We start from the raw sequence: 21,795 nt of genomic DNA, 5'->3' as shown, positions 1-21,795 counted from the left end.
GTGATGGGGAAGGATGCCATGGACGAATGCAGGGCCTGGTTAGATTGGAGGGGATTGAAAGCCTGGGCCTCAATTTGTGTTGGCAGTGGCGGTGCATCCAGCCGCCGTATATATATTTGCTTATTGTCCAGTTTCAATTTTATAATCGACTAAATTATGGTATTCACTCAAACTTGTAGGTAGTAGAGTGTTTTGTTTCCAGCAATTACTTTTCTTGTATTTGCGATTCCTGGTTGATCAAAAGTGGTTGAAACTGACTGAAAGTTATGCATGGCCAACTTTAGAGTCTATGTACAACAGCAGTGCTTGAAATGCTAGAAATAATGTAACATTTATGAAAGGGGAAAGTTTTTTTTTTACATTTTGTAATAGTCCACAAGATTTTTTTAGCATTTTGCAGGAATATTTTAAATATTGTATTCATTTACTTTGCATTGAAAAGACCTTGAATGATTGTAGTGCATTTTTGATATGAGGCTGTCAGCACTAAGAGCAAGTATTAATGCTGGAGTTCCCCTAACTGATGGATGCTATACTGCCTACATTGTAGAATGCTCCTTACAGGCAACAGCTCTAACATGTGAAAAAGAAAAAAGGCGGGACTTTATATGAAACACACAGTCAATAGGGAGGGGCCAAGAAATTATATATTTATTATAAAACATGATGAAAAATTCCATACAAATAGGTACATGGGTCACAATAATTCATCTATATTACATATATTTATATTAGATCGGCATTAGACATTGCATATACAAAGGCTCATAGTTCATCTATATTACATATATCAATATTGTATCAGTATAAGCCCTTGTACACGCGGTCAGAAATTCTGACGGAAATGATCCGATCGGATTATATTGTCGGAAATTACGAATGTGTGTGGGCTTTATTGGACTTTTTCCATCGGAATCCACTCAGCCGAATCCACTACCCAGCCTGCTTAATTGGATTCCACAGATGTATACCCCACAGTTATCAATCATCAGTCAAGGAAACTTCAGAGTCTGGTCACACATTCATTATATGAAATAGGAAGATAAACTCATTGTACAACATTCTTTAAAAGCACACAGGAATTTATTAAAAGTGGTACTCACAACAAAAATTATAAAATTAAGCTTTTCCTGCCAGAAGTTTGCATATTCTACCTGTGCCTGCGTGGGTTTCCTCCAGGTAGGTTACTTCCCACACTCCAAAGACATGCTGGTAGGTTAATTGGCTTCTGTCCAAAATTGGCCCTAGTATATGGATTGTGGGCTCCTTGAGGGTAGGGACTGATGTGAGTGTGCGATGTACAAAGTACAGGGATAGGGACAATTGTAGACACTCACTCAGGTTGAACTGGATGTACTGGTGTCTTTATTCAACCTTAGTAACTATCTCAAATTTTCTGACAAAAAAATCCAATCTGACTTTTTCCAATCATTTGTAGAGAATTCCGATTGGACAAAGTGCCACGCATGCTCAGATCAAATTTACGAGACCAAAGCTATTGGCTACTAGCCCCAACGTAGCCTCACCAGTTTAGGACAAAATCCGTCAGAAAAAAATCATACAGATTTTGTGGTCGGAATGTCCAACCGTGTGTACAAGGTATAAGACTGGGATGTCATTAAAAATCATGTGCATGTAAAGGCAGGCATCCCAATACTTTTTGTAATATAGTGTAGATCGATAGATAGATGACCCAAATACATAATGGACAAACTAAAGCTGCATGGCATTGCTGCTCCTTACTAAGAGGCAGTAGTTTAGTGTTTTTACCCTAAGACAGTGCTATTACTGGCCAGATACCCAGGTAAGACTCGTAAATAACAATTTTCTTAAGAAAACTGTATACATTGAGCCATGGTGCCAAAAATAACTGAAAAATATATTTTGGGTTTGCATGAAGATTAAGTTACTCAAAGATCTCCTTAAAGAATAGTTGCAATGGTTTGCATTATAGAATGCTTTAGGGGTTCATCGATTGATTTCACTTATTGCCAGGAGTTGATCTTTAAAGTATAGAAGTGGGTTTTCTCTTACAAATCATGTTAAATTAAACTGTTAACTTTTTTGCTTAAAAGTAAACAGTACATGAAAAATATAACAGAATATTTTTTCCTGCAGGGTCGATGATGCTTATTTTGCTGTACATTACAAGTTTTGTTCTTTGTGCCTGTGGACAACCATTGAACAATAAACTGAAAGGAGATCACCAGAACATAAGGTATGTCTGTAGCATACCAGGATTGCCAGGGTCTCCGGGATCCCCTGGGGCAAATGGATTAGCTGGGCCACATGGACGGATTGGCCTTCCGGGAAGAGATGGGAGAGATGGCAGGAAAGGAGAAAAGGGTGAAAAGGGTGACACAGGTAAAGAACATCTGCTTGTTGTTGCTGAAATAATATCAGGGAACAGTGTATAAATATTAGTACAATGTATATTTAAGAGGGAAACAGCGGGGGGGGCAGTTGGTTTTTCCAATGGCAAATAGACTGTTTACTTTGTAAGGAAACTTCGTCTTCGCTTAGTGGAATGCTGTTATTTTTAATTGGGTATTGGGTTTTCACTACATTCACTAATCTAAAGGTTACTATTTGTAAAGGTCCTGCAATGGCTGCCAGTAGATGAAGGGAAAGAGCTGGGCGCACACCGCAACGGATCAAAGCGTAAGAAATCCTTTATTTGTCACCGTGCCAAACAAAAAGACAGGAACACTTCTTGTCTTTTTGTCTGTTACGGTGACAAATAAAGGATTTTTTACACTTTGATCCCATTGTGGTGTACAACCATATTTTTCCCATTATCTACGTATCAATGGTGGTGAGGCGGGCCAAGCACCTGCAGCGTTTAGCAGCTAATTACTTGCCTGAGCGGTGTGCACTCTATGTTTGGACCGCCAATAGGACTGCCTCTTTTAGCACATTTCAACCATGACGTACAAGTAGAGATCTATGACTAAGCCCTGATGGGGTGAAATGCGTTGGAGGCGGTCTTAAGGTAGTGAAGTCATTGCCATTTTTGTGGTTGGTTTGCACAATACACGTGGACGCTTGTGATCAATTCAGTATATGGTGGCTCTCCTTTATACTCTAGTAAAATCAGTGGGTTTTGGGATTTGGGATCCTTGGCATAATCGCCACGATTCTGCCTGCAATTCCTTATTGCTCACGCATGTTTGGATGCCATTCATTTTTGATGGCATCTCTAACGCGGTGTGGTTTTGCCACAATAAATTGAGCGGGAACTGCATGGTGAACTGCATCGCACAAAGCTTGTTGCCCAAAATAAGCTCCTGTCACCGAAACACATGTGGTGCATTTTACCAATATTGCATTCCAATCTGGAGTGGCAGACAGAATCAAACCAATTCTGACTGCGATCCCAAGTTGCCAGATATAAACGGTGTCTAACTCCACCTTAGTCTCTAACGTGTTTTTTTGTGTTTGTGTCCCAGTTGGAAATTTCATGACCGTTACATTTGTGCTGTGAACAGGGGTGGCACTAACAATCTGAGAAAGGCTCTTACCCTTCCCCGACCAATCCAAAATGTTTGGCTGTGGATGAATTCTAATGCCGCGTACACATTGGAATTCCGGCCAGAAAAAGACAGATGAGAGCTTTTCATCAGAAAATGCGACCTTGTGTATGCTCCATCGGAATTTAGCTGTCCGAATTTCCGCCAGCCAAAAATTTATAGCAAGTTCCTGACGGAAAAACGTTCTATCGGTAATTCCGATCGTGTGTATTCCGACACGTCAAAAATCACGCATGCTCAGATTCAACTACGAGACAGAAGCTATTGGCTACTGGCTATTGAACTTCCTTTTTCTAGTCATGTCGTACGTGTTGTACGTCACCGCGTTATAAATGATCGGAATTTGATGTGACCGTGTGTAGGCAAGACAGCTTGAGCTGAATTCCGTCGGAATTCCGTTGGGAAAACCATCAGAGCTTTTTCCGACGAGAATTTTGATCGTGTGTACGCGACATAACAATAAACATGTATATCTTCTCAAAAATGTACTAAAATTTTAAAATTGACTTCATTATAAACTATGGTATGTTCATTATAAATAAACATCAGACATTATAATCTTTAATCTGGTACACTGTGAACATATTTCTTATCAGAGGGCATTTTGTTTTATTGTTTTCTTAATTTTAGTGTTGGTTGATATTTGTGAACTGGTAAACCCATTCCTAATGAACAATTTTGACATTTATGTTAAAGGTTTGCGAGGAAAAACAGGACGACTGGGACCTATTGGTGAAAAGGGTGATCAAGGAGAGACTGGTAAAAGAGGACCTAACGGTTCACTGGGAGACAAAGGGGAAATTGGGCCTGATGGACCTGCTGGACCTAAGGGTGATAAAGGCTCACGGGGAGATGTGGGAGAAGCTGGTGTGTGCAAGTGTGGAAATATTGTGCTTAAATCTGCTTTTTCAGTTGGGATCACCACCAGCTACCCACAAGAAAGACTTCCAATCGTATTTAACAAAGTAATCTTTAATGAAGGAGAGCACTACAACCCATCCACCGGGAAGTTTATTTGTGCTATCCCTGGAATTTATTATTTCTCTTATGACATCACTCTTGCAAACAAGCACCTGGCTATCACCCTTGTACAAAATGGAGAGTACAAAATAAAGACATTTGATGCCAACACGGGAAATCATGATGTTGCCTCAGGCTCAACACTTCTTTACCTAAAGCCAGAAGATGAAGTCTGGCTTGAGATTTTTTATACAGATCAGAACGGTTTGTTTTCAGACCCCAGCTGGGCAGACAGTTTGTTCTCAGGATTTCTTTTATATGCAGATACTGATTATCTGAATGCTTTGTCCGATGATGATGACTTATGATGCAGCTTAAATCCCAAACACAGTCCCGATTGTTTCATGAAACTTGAATGCAAGCCAGATCCTGTTATCCTGTTAAAAAGTCTATGGATTTTGCTGGAAGGAAGGTCTTCCTCAATTCCTTTAAAGGGAACAATGCCCTTGCCAACGTTTTTAAAAGCTGGAATTTCCCAAGTTGTAATTGTAAAACAAGTGTGCCCCCAGCTACGTCAGAAATCCCACCTGCATTCTTGATCAGTGACATTCTAAGATGTGAAGCCGGAGTCTAAGTATACAAAAAAGGAAAGTTGAAAATGGCAGCCAATTGCAATGATAGACTCCCTTTTAGTTTTGGCCAAAGTCATCATTAAGTAGAAAGAAGCGTTCGCCTACATTTGCTAAGGTTACAAGGCTCCTGGGGAATCAAGCACAGAAAGAAAGTTTTTTTTTTTTACATAAGTTAAACAGTCTATTGACATAAAACCCCTCCAGGCTGACTACTCTCAGCTGAAGAATTGACTGGTTGGATTTTCCCAGCTGATATGGGCTAGTCATCTACAACTGGGCAACTCCTATGTGGAGAACTGTGCAGCAGGTTGTAATTTCATTTCTGCTGCTATTATGATTAATAACTAGACTTGAGTTGAGTAGGGTGTGACTTAATCATTAAAATGTGGTGGTACTGCTGCTATTGAAGTCATTGCTTTCCTCAACATCAGATCCCAGCCATTCACAAAGGAACACTTTTTTGGACAGATTTAGTGAAGTATTGTAAAGTGCCAATATGAAGAGCAAAGTGTAGTAACCTATAGCAACCAGATTTTGATTTGTTTTACTTAGAGCTTCATTTTAATTGGTTGATATAAATTCCTCTATGCTCCTTGCTGCTTTTTGCTTTGCTGAGAAAGCCTACTTTCCTTTATAAAGTCAATCTGTCATGTCCTTGAAAGTATATAATCTAATATTACCTTACTCGCTTTTGTCTTCAACCTAATTCCTTTGTGCTTAGGGGGGGACCCTGAATCTTTGGCTTATACTGTATACATGACCTTATTTCTCTCTATGTCAAGGTGAAGCCCTAAATTCCCCTGGTCCTAGGGTCTGCCTCTGTTATTCAATTGTCAAATGAGAGATCCTCTGTGGCCAGTTAAGGCGGTAGTAAACCGCTGCAGAATTTAAAAAAAAGAAAAGAAAAGCACCTGTAAGACAATGGCACAATGTACAGATTATGAAATTACCTTAGAACAACACTCTGTCACCACTGAGAGGGCTGACATCTTCGCCCGGTCTTTCTTCTGGGTTTGCAGGCTCAGGCGCTGTGAATGGTAGGAGCTGCGATGACGTCACTCCTGCGCAAGTGCGTAGGAGCCCTCAGTTCCACCAAGAAGCTCTGAAGGTCCGAAAAGGTATGCTAGACCTTCAGAGTGCATGCGCTGGCGGCGTCAGTGGTGCACGTTTAGGAGATATTAATTTTACCTACAGGCCATATTATAGGCTTACCTGTAGGTAAAAATCACAAAGCGGGCTTTACTACCGCTTTATGGATCTGGTGAATGAAAGGAGGAAGCTTAGTGCCAGTAGCGGGTGGGGATTAATGAACTGGAGAGACATTAAAATCCAATATTCAGCCTGGGCATTGGATCCAATGTCCTTCTCAGGCACAAAGATAGCCATCTGAAGATTGGTACAGGTACTAACTTAGGCCAATAGTATGGACGGAGACAGAGCAGTCTGTAGTTGCACTGTGTATTTCAGGGGTGTTATGCAGTGATATCATAAGCTGTGAGAGGTGTAGCTTGAAGCTTGTGGGCCCCGATGCAAAAGTTGACCTGAGCCCCCCACTACTTCCAACGTGCCTGCAGATACATCCACTACATGCCAAGATACTCAAAGTGGCTTGAGAGTTTTGAGTTCCCAGAGTTCCTCTTTTCATCAGAGGACAGGGATTGCCGCTGGAGAATCAGAGGACAGGGATTGCCGCTGGAGAATCAGAGGACAGGGATTGCCGCTGGAGAATCAGAGGACAGGGATTACTGCTGAAGAATCAGAGGACAGGGATCACCGCTGGAGAATCAGAGGACAGGGACGCCTGGCAGGTCACTTGGCAGAGTTCCTTTCCCATCCCAGCACTGTATACAGCTCCCCCCACACTACACAGGGCTGAAATTACATTTCTTCAAACACAGTCTGTCAGTCTTCACAGGGTTTATCTGACTTTTATGTTGCCCCTCTGACCTGTGAAATTTTCTGGTCAGCACCGCAGTGTAGTTGCAGTAGGCAGATACCCCCTGTGCAGATTGTGGCTAACTGGCTGTGTTGTAAAGGAATGTGATTTCAGCCCTGAGGAGGAGGAACAGTATAGATTGCTGTACTGGGAAAGGAGCTCAGCAGCCGGGCATGGCATGCAGGGTGGAGGGGGTGGTCAGGGTGCTTGGGGGGGCAACTTAGATCTTGGAGGGCAAAGCCATGTGACACAAAATCTGGAGCCTGCAGCCCTTCAGAGGCCCCCTGAGGAGGTGTTAAGGGATTTGTTTTATCAATTTCTGAAGGTTTCTATGTCAGTGTTGGCAGGTGTCGGAGGAAGGTCACCTTTTGGAGGTGTGTGTCTTGTCTCCAGTTGTCAGGGAAGTGGAGTAAGTAGAAATCCCCGGGTAAGGGGGGGGGGGGGGGGGTACAGAGAATAGTGTCTGTGGGGCCCAAGGGCTGACTGGTGCTGGATTTTGTGGAGGATATGATAGTATGACAGGGAGACTGCCCCTGGTGCTAGGGGTAGGGTTGCGATTGTGACCCCTGCATCCCCTTAAGCTACGCCCATGAACAGGCACATTGAGGTGTCAGCTATTAGTAGTATACTTGACTTTAAGCAATATACAAAACCATATGAACAGGGTCCTCAGCACACTCTCAAGCAGGCCAGCAAAAAACAAATCTATTGCACTACTCAGGTTAAAGACAGAGATTCTAGCTGCATACATTTGCAAGTGGAAGACACGCTGCCACATCAAGGCCTCTCTAATAAATGTGGTCTCTAACTGTGAGCTATCTGTGTTTTACAACCCTAGAACATACAGTATATAGCAGGGATCTTCAAACTACGGCCCTCCAGCTATTGCGGAACTACACGTCCCATGAGGCATTGTAAAACTCTGACATTCACAGACATGAATAGGCATGATGGGAATTTTAGTTCCTGAACAACTGGAAGACCATAGTTTCAAGACCCAGAAATCATCTAATCAAAATGCATGTACAGTATTCGTTTCCCATTATGACACAGGTAAATGTGTGCAGCATGCTCAAGTTTAAGGTTTTTAACCCTGTGAATTCATGATTGGTTTTCATCACCATTTAGTAGCTTCCTGAAGGAACCAGCCAAAATATTTAGTACAAAGTATAATGTTCTGTTACAGGCACATATCCTCATGACCAGGGAAAATCAGAGCTCACCTCCATAATTACCCTCTTACCCAAAACTGCACACAACTACACCTCCCTATAACACCTAGGAAAAACCACACTACTCGTAACTGGAGTTAAAGGGCCGAATCTGCCATTTGTTAAACATAAGCTTATAAATAACAAAACATAATAAAAATATCAGTCAAGGTATCTATAGTTCCAGGACCTTGACTGTACCATATAACTAAAACTTTGTGTCTGTGGCACCAGTTAGCTAAGTTATGACCCCAGCCATCAAACACTGCCTCAGGAATTAACCCAGCTGACCTCAGACACCCACCGGTCCTACCACTATGAATTGAGCCGTACCAACTAGAGGACAACATACCTAAGATGGGCCCTCACTGCTTTACCAATACCACCAGATTTACACCCCTGTCAATGACCCCAAACCACCAAAGAACAACAAAAGAAGTATAACATTACTACCCAAAACCATAGGGTGGGAGGGAGGGACATTCTTCTGACGATTTCTTCTCTACAAGTGAACTTAAACCACTCCTCCCCAGCACTATAGTCTCCTGCTCCTCCCAATCACCTCATCTACTCGACCAATCAGGTAGAGGTCAGTACTGACCACACCACTTAATATAGTTAACCCTTTGTGCCTGGTTTCCTTTCCACCCTGTCATGTGTGCCCTCTGCCTATTTTGTTCCTTCTCAGCTCTGTGCATACCTTGAATCTTCCAACTAAGAGCTCTGGCTCTCCAGGAATCGATCAACAAACAAAGAGAAAGGAAAGCTGATAACTGTTTAAAACAGGGACGGACTGACAACTCATGGGGCCCCGGGGAATAGAAGATCATGGGGCCCCCTGTGTCTGAGCCCACATGCAAGCCCCGCCTACATAAATCATGGGGCAAACAGTAAGGCACATCACATGGCACACAGCAGAACATGGGCACATCATGGGGCACAGGGCATGGGGCACACAGGAGGGTGCATCATGGGGCAGACAGGAGGGCACTGAGCACATCACGGGGCATGGGGCACACAGTAGGGCACATCACAGGGCACACAGGAGGACATATAATGGGGCACCCAGCAGGGCACTGAGCACATCACAGGGCACATCACAGGGAACACAGTAGGGCACATCAGGGGGCATACGATAGGACACACAGCAGGGTTTATTATGCTGTACACAGCAGGGCACATTATTGAGCACAGCATGGTGCATCACAGGGGGTACAGGGCACATCAGTGGGTACACAGCAGGGCACATCATGAGATACACAGCAGGCCATGCTGCACATCACAGGGCATGTGGCACATAGTAGGGCACACAGCAGAGCACAGGGAACACAGTAGAGCACATCACAAGGCACAGGACACATCACAGGGCAAGGGGCACACAGTAGGGCACATCAGGGGGTACACAGCAGGACACATCACAGGCCAAGGGGCATGCAGTAGGGCAAATAGCAGGGCACAAACCAAAACACAGGGCACACAGTAGATCACTGGGATCCTCCAGACTCAGCATATTGTCTCTCAGGGTAGCCATCAGGGGTAAGGCAACACAGTGGTGGGGTGGAGGACAAAAAAGGGACACCGTGGGGGGGGGGGGGGGTTGGAGGGCACAGGGAGACACCATGGGGGGTTGGAGGGCACGGGGAGATACCATAGGGTGGGTGGAGGGCACAGGGGGACATGGTGGGTGGAAGGCACAGGGGGACACTGTAGGTAAGTGGAGGGCACAGGGGGACACTATGGGTGGGTGGCACAGGGAGATGCCATGAAGGGCACAGGGGGCACTGTGGGGGGGTAGAGGGCACAGGGGGGCACTGTGGTTGGGTGGCACAGACGGTCACTGTGGGGGGTGGAGGGCACAGGGGGACACTGTGGAGGGCACAGGGGGACACTGTGGGGGTGGCACAGGGGGTCACTGTGGGGGGGTGGAGGGCACATGGGGACACAGTGGGGGTGGATTGCACAGGGGGACATAGTGGGGGGGTGGATTACACGAAGGGACACAGTGGGGGGTGGAGGGCACAATGGGACACAGTGGGGGGGTAGACAGCACAAGGGGACACTGTGGGGAAGTGGAGGGCACAGGGGGGACACTGTGGGGAGGTGGCTCAGGGGGACACTGTGGATGGGTGTTACAGGGGGTCACTGTGGGGGGGGTGGAGGGCACACTGTAGGGAGGTGGAGGGCACAGGGGAACACTGTGGGTGGGTGGGAAGCTATCCATCAACTTTCTAATAGCAGCACATGGTATACGCTTAAGTACAGGACAGCATACAAGCTGCTGCACTTTTCTTCCTAGATGCAGAGTAGCGCTGGAAGTGGCTGTATACAGACCTCTCATGATACGCTCCTCCCTGCCGGCCCCTCCTCTCTTCTCATCTGTCCAAGGTGATGACAAATACAATCACATGGGGTGGATGGAAGGGAAGGCGGGGCCGGTGGGGAGGAGTGCATCGTCTGTTTGCACTGCAGTCTTTTAGCAGTGAGCAGGAATTCGGGACCCGATCTACCCGTCAGCTAGCTATGATTGATGGGTAGAGAGATGTGGAAACTGTCACGGGGCCCCCTACTGGCGAACGGGCCCTCGGGCAGTGCCCTAAATGCCCTATGGTCAGTCCGCCCCTGGTTTAAAAGCCTTGTTCAAGTTTATTAAGCTTTGAGATATAAAGACTGTTCAACCTGGTTCACAGGAATCCAATGTGTTTCAACCATATGCGTAAGCTATAGTTAGAGTGAAATGTGCTGGGATTCTTGTAAACCAGGTGGAACAGAGGGCGGATTCCCTTTCTCTTTGAGAGTTTTGTGGATAGCAAAAATGTGTGTTTTTTTTTCTTTACCTTTATGGGTTTATGAGTTTCTGCTTGAATGCATATACTTTTACATACATTTTCTCCATTTTACATGCATTTTGTACAAAAAAGACCAAAAATGCATGCAAACTTACAGTATGTCAGTGCACTGCATATTACTGCAGGTGTGTGCTGTTAATAAGAATTAAGCTGGACAATCAATTGAAAATACAAGGTGTGTCTAAAACATTTGGTTAATGGTATCAGAAAACAAACAAAACAGAAGGTACAAACAAATGACCTTTATTAGCCTTCAAAATAATCGCCATCTTTCACAACACACTTTTGGCAACCTTCATAAAACTTCTGGAAAGGCCTTTTTGGAAAGGCCTTTTTTAGGAATCCATCACAGAACCGCTGTCACACATTGGATTGCCGCTACGTCTGCTTGCATGATGCTCTTCAGGTGGGGAAACAGAAAGAAGTCTGCTGGCGCCAGATCAGGGGAATACGGTGGATGATCAAGAACAGGTATGCCTTGCTGAGCCAAGAATTGGTGCACACGGATCATACAGGCATGTTATCATGCAGCAACATCCACTGTCCAGTCCTGTGCAACTCTGGCCAAACACGCCCGATGCGCCATAGCATCCACTTCAAACCTTCCTCATAGAGTGCAGCTCCATTGCACTGTGAACCTACCTCTTACACCGACTACATTCGACTGCCTGCAGCAGGTTTACCCTGATAGTCACATGTACTCCACACTAGGTGGAGCTTCTCGACATGTCTCTGAATAGCCATGTGCACCTGGCCCCTGTTGCCGTTGAGATATCAGACCATTCACCAAACTTTTCAGACACACCTCATATATACAGTCTTGACCATGCACAACACAGTTGGTATTTAACTGTGTGTGGCCAGGGTATGTAGAAGGGGGTAATACAGTCTGGGGGTTAAATACATTTAATGTAGATGTCCTTCTGGGACTGATGCTGGAGTTCTAAACAGAACTACCAAAGTCTGATCTATTTATTTCTGAACCTTATACAGTCTCAGGAAGTCTATTCTTCAGTTGATAATAGTGCTGCCATCAGGACCCATAAAGTAAATTCTAGGTGGTAGGGGCAGGAAATGTACTACAGTGACCGCGTCGGGTGCTAACATGAAATCAAGTTGGTTGCACATATACAATCTTCTTTGGATTTACCAACAACTGTTTACTAAAATGGCCCACCTGATTGGATATACATTGAATGGATTGTTTAGGTAGGCCCTGGCATTACATAGTTGTATAATCAGACTGTAATATATCTGGCCAGTTTCAATCCTACTACTAGAGTAAAATCGGAGTCTGATGAAACTATGACTAAAGCAGAAATATCCATATAAAATATCTCTGTAACTTAACTACATATGTATTTTCAGCTGTCATAGTGAATATATTTTGCAGATGAAGTTGATTATTTTAACCGATGATTTATGATTTAAAATAAAGACATAATTTTATTTTTTACTGAATCCTGAGAAATGTTAAATCTATGTTTTCTGTATAATAAAACACTTTCCTCAACATTCACCTTAATTTTGATCTGGGTGTCACATTTAGACAAATGTATGTATGTTCATCTTTCCAACGGAAACACCCACCCTGCCTGTCCTGTAACGGTACTGTTGAAACAACCAAAAAATGAACATGCCATATATTATCTTCATGAATTGGCACAAAAGAGAGTTCATAGCTACAATGCATAGAAACATGATTTATAGGGATGGAGATGTGTTATATCAAGAGGCAGTACCCAGACCACCCCCCTCTCTCATAGCTAGAATGGGGACATGTAACAAATATGCATTAGGTATTATCTCAAATTGCCTGCAAAAGTGGAAATACCCTTTAAAACTCAACTTCAGGCAAAAATTTATTTTTTTCCCAATCTGAAAAGAGTGAACCAGAGTTAGAACCTGTATAGTTTATATTTGTGTGTTTGACTCTACTATGGAGATTTCCTCCTACTTTTTACATGTGACAGCAGGAGGTCAGGAGGAAAAGAAGGCACAGATGGCAGCAATGTTGGGTTCTTACCCTTCTGCACTATTATTTCTGTTGCTTTTTGCTTTGGATGTTTTTTTTTCCTGACTTCCTCTGGCAGAAGTTTTAACCTTTGACCACTATATCCAAACCGTAAATGATTTGGCAAAAGTTGGGTCGTAATTCTGAGATATTGTTTTTTACATTACAATCCATAAAGTTGCTGTTCGACCTGATCAGAGGAACAATTGCATTTTTGGTGTTCTTGACCACATTTTAAATTTAAAAAAAATTCCCTTGCACATAAAGCAAACTAGCCATCATTTGACTAACATTGCAAATGTTGTGAAAGTGTAACGGGATTGGCACTCTGTCAATTAAGTACTACAGTGTACTCCAGGAGCTCCTAACCACACCGACAGATCAACCTAGGATAATGCAAGCATTGTCAGGTTGTTAATTTGGGCCTCTTCATTTTATTTATGTACTCACGAAAACCTTCATTTATTTATATAATGCCTTGAAAAAGTATTCATACCCCTTGAAATTTCCACATTTTGTCATGTTACAACCAAAAATGTATTTTATTGGCATTTTATGTGATAGACCAAAACAAAGTGGCACATAATTGTGAAGTGGAAGGAAAATGATGAATAGTTTTAAAAATTGTTTACAAATCAATATGTGAAAAGTGTGGCATGCATTTGTATTCAGCCCCCTGAGTCAATACTTTGTAGAACTACCTGCATCCACCTCCATCACAGTAATTACAGCTGCAAGTCTTTTTGGGGATGTCTCGACCAGCTTTGCACATCTAGAGAGTAACATTTTAGCCCATTCTTCTCTGCAAAATAGCTCAAGCTCTGTCAAATTGGATGGAGAGCTTCTGTGAACAGCAATTTTCAAGTCTTGCCACAGATTCTCAATTGAATTTAGGTCTGGACTTGAATGGGCCATTCTAACACATGAATGTGCTTTAATATAAACCATTCCATTGTAGCTCTGGCTTTATGTTTAGGGTCGTTGTCCTGCTGGAAGGCGAACCTCCGCTTTAGTCTCAAGTATTTTGCAGACTGTAATGCCGTGTACACACGACCGGACTTTTCGACAGCAAAGGTCCGCCGGAACGAATCTGCCGGACAATTCGATCACGTGTGGGCTTCATTGGACCTTTGCTGTCTAAAAATCAGACAGACTTTAGATTTAAAACAGGTTTCAAATCTTTCCGATGGACTCGAGTCCGGTCGAAAAATCAGTTTGTCTGTATGCTAGTCCGACGGATGAAAACCGACGCTAGGGCAGCTATTGGCTTCTGGCTATGAACTTCCTTATTCTAGTCCGGTCATACATCATCACGTTCGAATCCGTTGGACTTTGGTGTGATTATGTGTGGCCAAGTCCGTTTGTTCGGAAAGTCTGTCGGAACTACGCTGAAAAGTCCGTCGGGAAGACCGTCCGACCTAGTCTGCCGGAAAGTCTAGTCATGTGTACACGGTATTACAGGTTTTCTTCTAAGATTGCCCTGTATTTGGCTCCGTCCAACTTCCTATCAACTCTGACCAGCTTCCCTGTCCCTGCTGAAGAAAAGCATCCCCAAAACATGATGCTACCACCACCATGTTTCATGATGGGGATGGTGTGTTCAGGGTGATGTGCAGTGTTGTTTTCTGCCACAGATAGCGTTTTGCTTTTAGGCCAAAAATATTAATTTTGGTCTCATCTGACCAGAGCACCTTCTTCCAGATTTTTTCTGTGTCCTCCACATGGATTCATGCAAACTACAAACAGGACTTCATATGGCTTTCTTTCAACAATAGCTTTCTTCTTGCCACTCTTCTATAAAGGCCAGATTTGTAGAGCACATAACTAATGGTTGTCCTGTGGACAGATTCTCCCACCTGAGCTGTGGATCTCTTCACCTCCTCCAGAGTTACCATGGGCCTCTTGGCTGCTTCTCTGATTAATGCTCTCCTTGCCTGATCTGTCAGTTTAGGTGGACGGCCATGTCTTGGTAGCTTTGCAGTTGTCCCATACTCTTTCCATTTTCGGATTATGGATTGAAAAGTGCTCTGTGAGATGTTCAAAGTTTGGGATATTTTTTTATAACCTAACCCTGCTTTAAACTTCTCCACAACTTTATTCCTGACCTTTCTGGTGTGTTTCTTGGCCTTAAATATGCTGTTTGTTCACTAATGTTCTCTAACAAAACTCTGAGGGCTTCACAGAACAGCTGTATTTATACTGAGATTAAATTACACACAAGTGGACTCTATTTACTAATTAGGTGACTTCTGAAGGCAATTGGTTCCCCTAGATTTTAGTTAGGGGTATCAGAATAAAGGTGGCTGAATACAAATGCACGCAACACTTTTCAGATATTTACTTGGAAAAAAAATTGAAAAACATTTCTCATTGTCCTTCCACTTCACAATATGTGTAAAATGTCAAGGGGTATGAATACTTTTAAAGGCACTATATATTGTTTATATTTATATAGCCCCTAAAACGTGCTCGATTGTAACCTTGGCTATATTAATATTAAATAAATTGTCCTTTTGGAGCCCCAAACTATTGATGTAATGCTCCTGCTTCTTCTACACCACCTGGATTCCCCTCAGGATGCATTTTGAAGGCCCGTGTATGTTTTCAGAGCTGCCTAGCCAAAGTGATCGAATGCTACACATTTGACTTGACATTGTTTTCATGCTGCCAAATAGCTTTTAAGTAGCCTCAAAAGTTACAGCTATAGCAATAGTATATACACAAAATAAAAAACTACTATGGTTCAGGAGCAACTTTCAAGAGCTGTTATGAATACAATCAACAACCTAAAGTGCAACTTAACTATAGCTGAGCACCACAAATTAAAAACAGATTTTAGTTCATTTTTAATATTCAAAGCAAACTCCCCCATCCATCCATGTCTCCATGCTTTATTTTGTTGAGGAATCACTTTGAAAAACACCCCTCTAGCATTTCTAGCTAGGACCAACTTGAGTAAGGGCAGATGATTCATGTAGCTTTAACTTTCTGGAATTCATCTGTCCTTAGACCAGGCATGCTGGCAGCGGAGTGTGCTTAGCTGGAAAAGCCCCTTCTCTCCTCCTCCAGAAGAATAAAAATGACCATTAAGCCTCCGGGGGTGTATAACATCATTTTGCCTAGGCCAGAAACCAGAAAGCAACTGAAGAAATGTAAAAAAAATAAAAAAAAGTTTAACACAAGTGACTATAATATAGCTTCCTATTTACTAATGCTAGCAGCATAAGGAATACAAATTGCTAATATTAATTGAGAGAGATTAGTTCCGCTTTAAGTTTCTCTGCTGTAAAAAGATAGAAAAAAGTCAAAATTAAACATTTATTAAAATATTAGTTTCATAATGTCCGGTTTTGTAATGTTCCAGACCTAAGGGAGAAGACTGTAATTCTACTCAACAGAAAGAACATTGGCAGGCATCATTACAATTTATTTTATGTTAATTATGCCAAAGTATGTTGTATTTCTGGGGAAAAATTCAACAGATTCAATAAGTAATGGTTTTTAATGAATGTGCCTTGAACTTTTTAATGTTTAAGCCCCACCAAACAGACTAAAGGAAAGCACTTAAGGTGTTACTAAAACCACAACAGTAAAATCAGTCTGTATATGCAGTAAAGCATGCTTGGTATACTCACTGTGGAAAGGGTTACTCCTCTGCATTGTGTAAAAAGGCTGATTCATCCTATATGCACAGATCTTCCTTTTCTTCCACTGACTCCAAAACAGGTTTGAATAAGACAGAGTTACTGGAGTCAGGCTGCACATGCTCAGTTTGGTGTGTATTAGTAAGAGCAGTGCTGGCTGGTGGGTTTTTCTTTTGGAGGGGGGGGAGCAGCAAACAACCATCCCCCTCGGAGGCGTCAGTCTAGCATTTACCTGATTTATGTGGCGGGCTATGGTGGCTTTGGCAGCACGGTCCTTGCGGGTGCCGGGGTGCAGGCAGCGGCTCCATTGTCCACTCCTCCAGTAGCTTCTTCTTTTGTGTGTCTCCTCTCTCTTTTTCCTAAGTGCTAGGCATCCAATAGGATCGTCTGATGCTTTGGCCAATTGGCCTGCCCCCTGATTGGCAGGGAGGAACTTTAGTGTGAAAATAGCTCAAATTCATTTGCTATAGTCACACAACTGGGTGGGCTCAGAGAACAATGCTCTGGCTCTAATCAGGTGCTTAAAAAAATCACCCACCCCGCATTAGAATCCATGGTCTGGCACCCTGATATGTAGATCAGGGGGGCGGTGCATGGATAGGGGAGGCACCAATCAGTGCAGGGCCAATCAGCACTGTTCAGACAGAAAGTGAGGGGTCCTGGATCCTGATAGAACAGCCAGCGCAGCGTGAAAACTCCTCCTACAAGCTTTAACCAGGCACTGATAGAAGTCACAAGACTGCTATATACTGCTGAAGAGTAAAGGTAATTAGCAGTGTGACAGAACCCACTGTCACTGTGTGTTTTGGAAGGGGCTGTGGGCTCACCTCCTACCCACAGACTATGGCCCAGCAGAGAACATGAGATCTGGAGGGCTATTTGCCATCTCCTACCACCTGGAGTAGTTTCTGGCTACCTAAACCTATTGGCCCGGCTGGGCTAAATATATACTTTTATTCCACAATATACTTTTAGCTGATAAAGTCATATACAAGATGGCGGTATTCCCAAAGCATGGGGCTACAAGACTTGGTAACAAAAGGGCATGGAGATAATGTAATGTAATGCTACATCCCTTCTCCCCCATTCCCCCTACCCCCCTCTTGTTGCTGTGTTAATTGTGTTGGGTCTTGGCACATAGACAAAGGTCTGGAGACACATCTCAGCAGGGGATGTGTAAGGAGGGGCTGCCTGCTTATTGTAATTCCTTCATGTGTTTTAACAGTAGTTGTTTGAATATAGAAGTGTTGAGTTTCCATTGGTTCTTCCTTGTCCCCTACCCCCTCTATGACAAGGCTAAGAGGAGTGTCCCTAACTGTGTTTCAAGGTGCATATTTGGTTTTTCATAAACAGTTCATGCTCTGGATGTTTAACCCTCAACACCTGTGAGGGGTTAAGGGCTGGTTATGGCGAGTCTGCAGGCTGTGGGTGCGTTTGGAGGACAGGAGACACAGGTCTGGCGGAGATGCTCAGCAGGGGTATCCGAGATCCATCACAAGCAGTTTATATTTACTAAAATGAATGCATTTCCATGTTCCATTTACTGTGGGAGACCAGGTATAGTGAATGCAGGGTTCTGGGTTTAGTAACACTTTAATCTTAGAATTTATCAACAGTGGCACCATGAGATTACATTTTTTTTAGTAATATTATAGATCAGTGGTGTCCAAACTGCGACCCACAGGCTGGTTGTGGCAGTTTTGCCTTTATCTGGTCTTTGGGCACCAAGCCATCCATTGAGACTAATAATGGGGCACCATTCCTACCTTGGGGTAGGACACCATTCCTTCCACTAAAACTAATGATGGGGCAGTTTCCTCTTACTGACACCAGGGCATTTTCTAATCCTACTGGCCACAGTCTGGCCCCCCTAAAGCATCAAGGGCAGTAAACTGGCCCTTTGTTCAGAGAGTTTGGAGATGCTTGGTATAGATCTAGCCTGTTATGATGACACACCAGACTAAATAGTAAAGGTACAAAACAATTGCTTTAGAAATCCCAGTACTGGTATTCAGTCATAATTCTGCTATTCAATTCACCCCTATAACTATCCACACATATTATAGTCTTCTATGTCAATACCTCCTACCTACTGCTGTCAGTGTCTTTCTATTTAAATGCTTAGAGCTAATGTCATGAGTCCTACATAGGCTGGAGTCGTTTTGCAGATACACACATATACCTGTAGCACTACCCAGTAGGAGTCGCTGATGTCAGGGTTCCCCACTGCTGCCCAGCCAGTTACACAGCATTTTCTTCTTGCACTCAAACTCAGAAAACAGTCGGCTTGTTTTTGTTGTTGTATTAGGGGCTGATAACTTGGATGGGGTAGGGAATTATGGGATGCCCAACATGAAAAACGTTCAAACACAAAACCAGGGACAACTTCCTCCTTATTTATAGATTTATCTTCTTCTTTCCTCCTACACAAACTTGGCACCCTTATGTACAGCTCCCGCTGGTCAATCCTGGAGAAACTAACAGTCACTTGTTAGCTCAACAACAGCCCATTACAGGCTAGGAACTTGCAGTGCTTTTGGAAAGTAGCACATGTGGAGTGAACAGCATCTCCCATCGTCTTCTGCTCCCCCGTAGAGACTAAGCCCAGTTCTACTCCTGCAGAAATTCTAGCCCACATGGCTGCTTTTGAGGTAAAACCCATCTCCAGCAGGGTCCCTCAAGGGCACTGACAGACTCTCCTCAGCACTGCTTCTCCATCTTCCACCCGACTCCTTTGCTGGCATGGCTCATTCCTATTTAAGGGCTCCTCAGTCCCCTGCCAGGCCCACTCCTGAAGGTTGGCAAAGGGCCCATAAATATTCAAGGCAACCGCTCCTAGTGTCCGCCCACTATCTTCCAGAACATTCTCCAACATTCTAGAAATAGGGGGAGGCACCAGAGAGCTGCCAGGATGAGTTATACAGCCCCCTGGCCTCTAATAACTATGACCCAGTTTCAGGTTTATCCCTTGGGCACACTATAGTTTGCCTACTTTTATTCTAGTAGCACACACTAGAGTTTCAGCAGCTCAATCTTAAAGATGACCCACTAGAGTCCCCGCTTTTCTACGATTTGGGTAGAGTAATACTGTATACGTCTTTAAGGTAGAAAATCCTTGAACAAAGTCCTTGAGTGGAAACCAAGATTCATTATAGGGCGGCACTCTTTCTCAGGTGATTGGCACAGAGCAGATTGTTATACCTTCAGCCTCTCGGTGCAGAGAAGCACACTCAACAGTATCCAACCCTTATTGCCATCTCATTGGCCTCTTTGGTCACCAATGTACAGTATGCTCCACAACCTACCGTATATACTCGAGTATAGGCCGACCCGAATATAAGCCGAGGCACCTAATTTTACCACAAAAAAATGGAAAAAAAGTTATTGACTCGAGTATAAGCCTAGGGTGGGAAATGCAGCAGCTACCGGTAAATTTCAAAAATAAAAATAGATACCAATAATGTTTTTTAATATTTATTTCAAAGAAAAACAGTAAACTATCTCTGTAAGTGGAAAAGAGGGTCAATAAAAACAATATGGTATCAACAATAACTTTAAAAGTACAAAAACCTTAGCTCATTCAGCAACCAAGCTAAAACACAAGAGTTAAAATCCTTCAAAACTGGATTCCTCCTCATCATCTGTATGTCCAAACAGAGCTTCAGCATTAGCTGGTGTGAGGTTATCAGCATAGACATTGTCATCATCACTGAGTTCGCTGTCATCACCATCACTGCTGTCGTTCTCATACAAAGCGCTGTCTTCACTGCCATCCATAGCATTACTAATGCCACATTTCTTGAAGGCGCGTTGCACCATGTCCTCCGGAATCTCTTCCCATGCATCACGAACCCACTTTGCTATCAATTCTATGTCGGGCTTCATCAGATTTCCACCTTTTGTCAGTCGGGCTTGACCAGATGACATACATTCATGCCACATCTTTCTCACACAGTCTTTAAAAGGTTTATTTAAACACACATCTAGCGGTTGCAATACAGATGTAAGCCCACCTGGAATAACGGCCAAAGTAACTTGAGAAGATTTTGCCATTTTTTTATGCCATCAGATGTGTGGGCTCTGAACATATCCCAAACTAGCAATGATGGTTTTTTCTTTAAGGCTGCTCCTGGTCGTTCTTTCCAAATTTCTTCCAGCCATTTTTTTGTTCCGTCTTCATCCATCCAGCCTTTAATATGTGCGCGCACTGTAATTCGTGGTGGGAATTTGACCTTTTTAGGCAAGGTCTTTCTTTTAAAAATAATGACAGGCCGCAGCTTAGTTCCATTAGCCAAACAAGACAGAACAACTGTGAAATGATTTTTTTCATTTCCTGTGGTTCTGAGAAAAATAGTTTTGTCTCCCAAACTTGCCACAGTTCTGTTGCTTGGAAGATCAAAGGTCATAGGTGTTTCATCCATATTTCCAATATCTCCCAGGTCATAGTTATGGATCCTTCTTTGTTTTATGATGAATGAATGGAATGACATCACTTTTTCATCAAGGTCTTTTGGCAACTTCTGTGAAATCTTTGTTCTTTGCCGCAAACATAGGGCAAACCTATTCATGAAGCGGGTACACCATCCTGCTGACGCAACAAATTTTTCAATGCCTGGTGCTTTTAATTTGTCATCTTGTGCCATTTGAAGGGCACGTAAGCGAATTCCCATGCGTGTTACGCAGTAACCATTTTGACGACACTCCATAACCCATTTATGCAATTCAGTCTCTAGAGCCCCATATGAAGTTGTTAAACCACGTTGAGCTTTTTTTGCCTTTGGAATCTATTTCCAAGTCAGCTTTCTTTTTCCGCCATTCCCTCACTTGTTTTTCATCAACACAAAATTCCCTACTTGCAATACTGTTATTGCTTTCTTCTGCTCTTGACACAACCTTAAGTTTGAAACCAGCTTCGAATGACCTGCGTTTTTCTTTTAGTCCAGGATTACCGGTAGAAGTATTGGGATCCATTTCTAACAGGATAAAAAAAAAAGACTTGTTCGGGTACCTTTTGAGGCCTAA

The 21,795-nt window shown here is 43.2% G+C and overlaps 1 protein-coding gene across 1 annotated transcript; it reads left to right on the top strand.

Annotated features, from left to right (window-relative positions):
• The first annotated feature begins 2,122 nt into the window (after positions 1-2,122).
• Positions 2,123-5,521, top strand: C1QTNF7 (C1q and TNF related 7). Its single transcript, XM_077477761.1, has 2 exons — positions 2,123-2,364; positions 4,227-5,521. The coding sequence occupies exons 1-2, from the start codon at positions 2,124-2,126 to the stop codon at positions 4,856-4,858; spliced, it is 873 nt and encodes a 290-aa protein (XP_077333887.1). The 5' UTR covers position 2,123; the 3' UTR covers positions 4,859-5,521.
• The last annotated feature ends 16,274 nt before the right edge of the window (positions 5,522-21,795 follow it).

Source organism: Lithobates pipiens, unplaced genomic scaffold (genome assembly GCF_037356315.1).
Source record: "Lithobates pipiens isolate NorthernLeopardFrog02 unplaced genomic scaffold, aLitPip1_a1.2 Scaffold_13, whole genome shotgun sequence".
NCBI classification, from domain to species: domain Eukaryota; kingdom Metazoa; phylum Chordata; class Amphibia; order Anura; family Ranidae; genus Lithobates; species Lithobates pipiens.
Note: the sequence above shows the minus strand (reverse complement) of the source record. Positions and strands in the feature narration are given on the sequence as shown.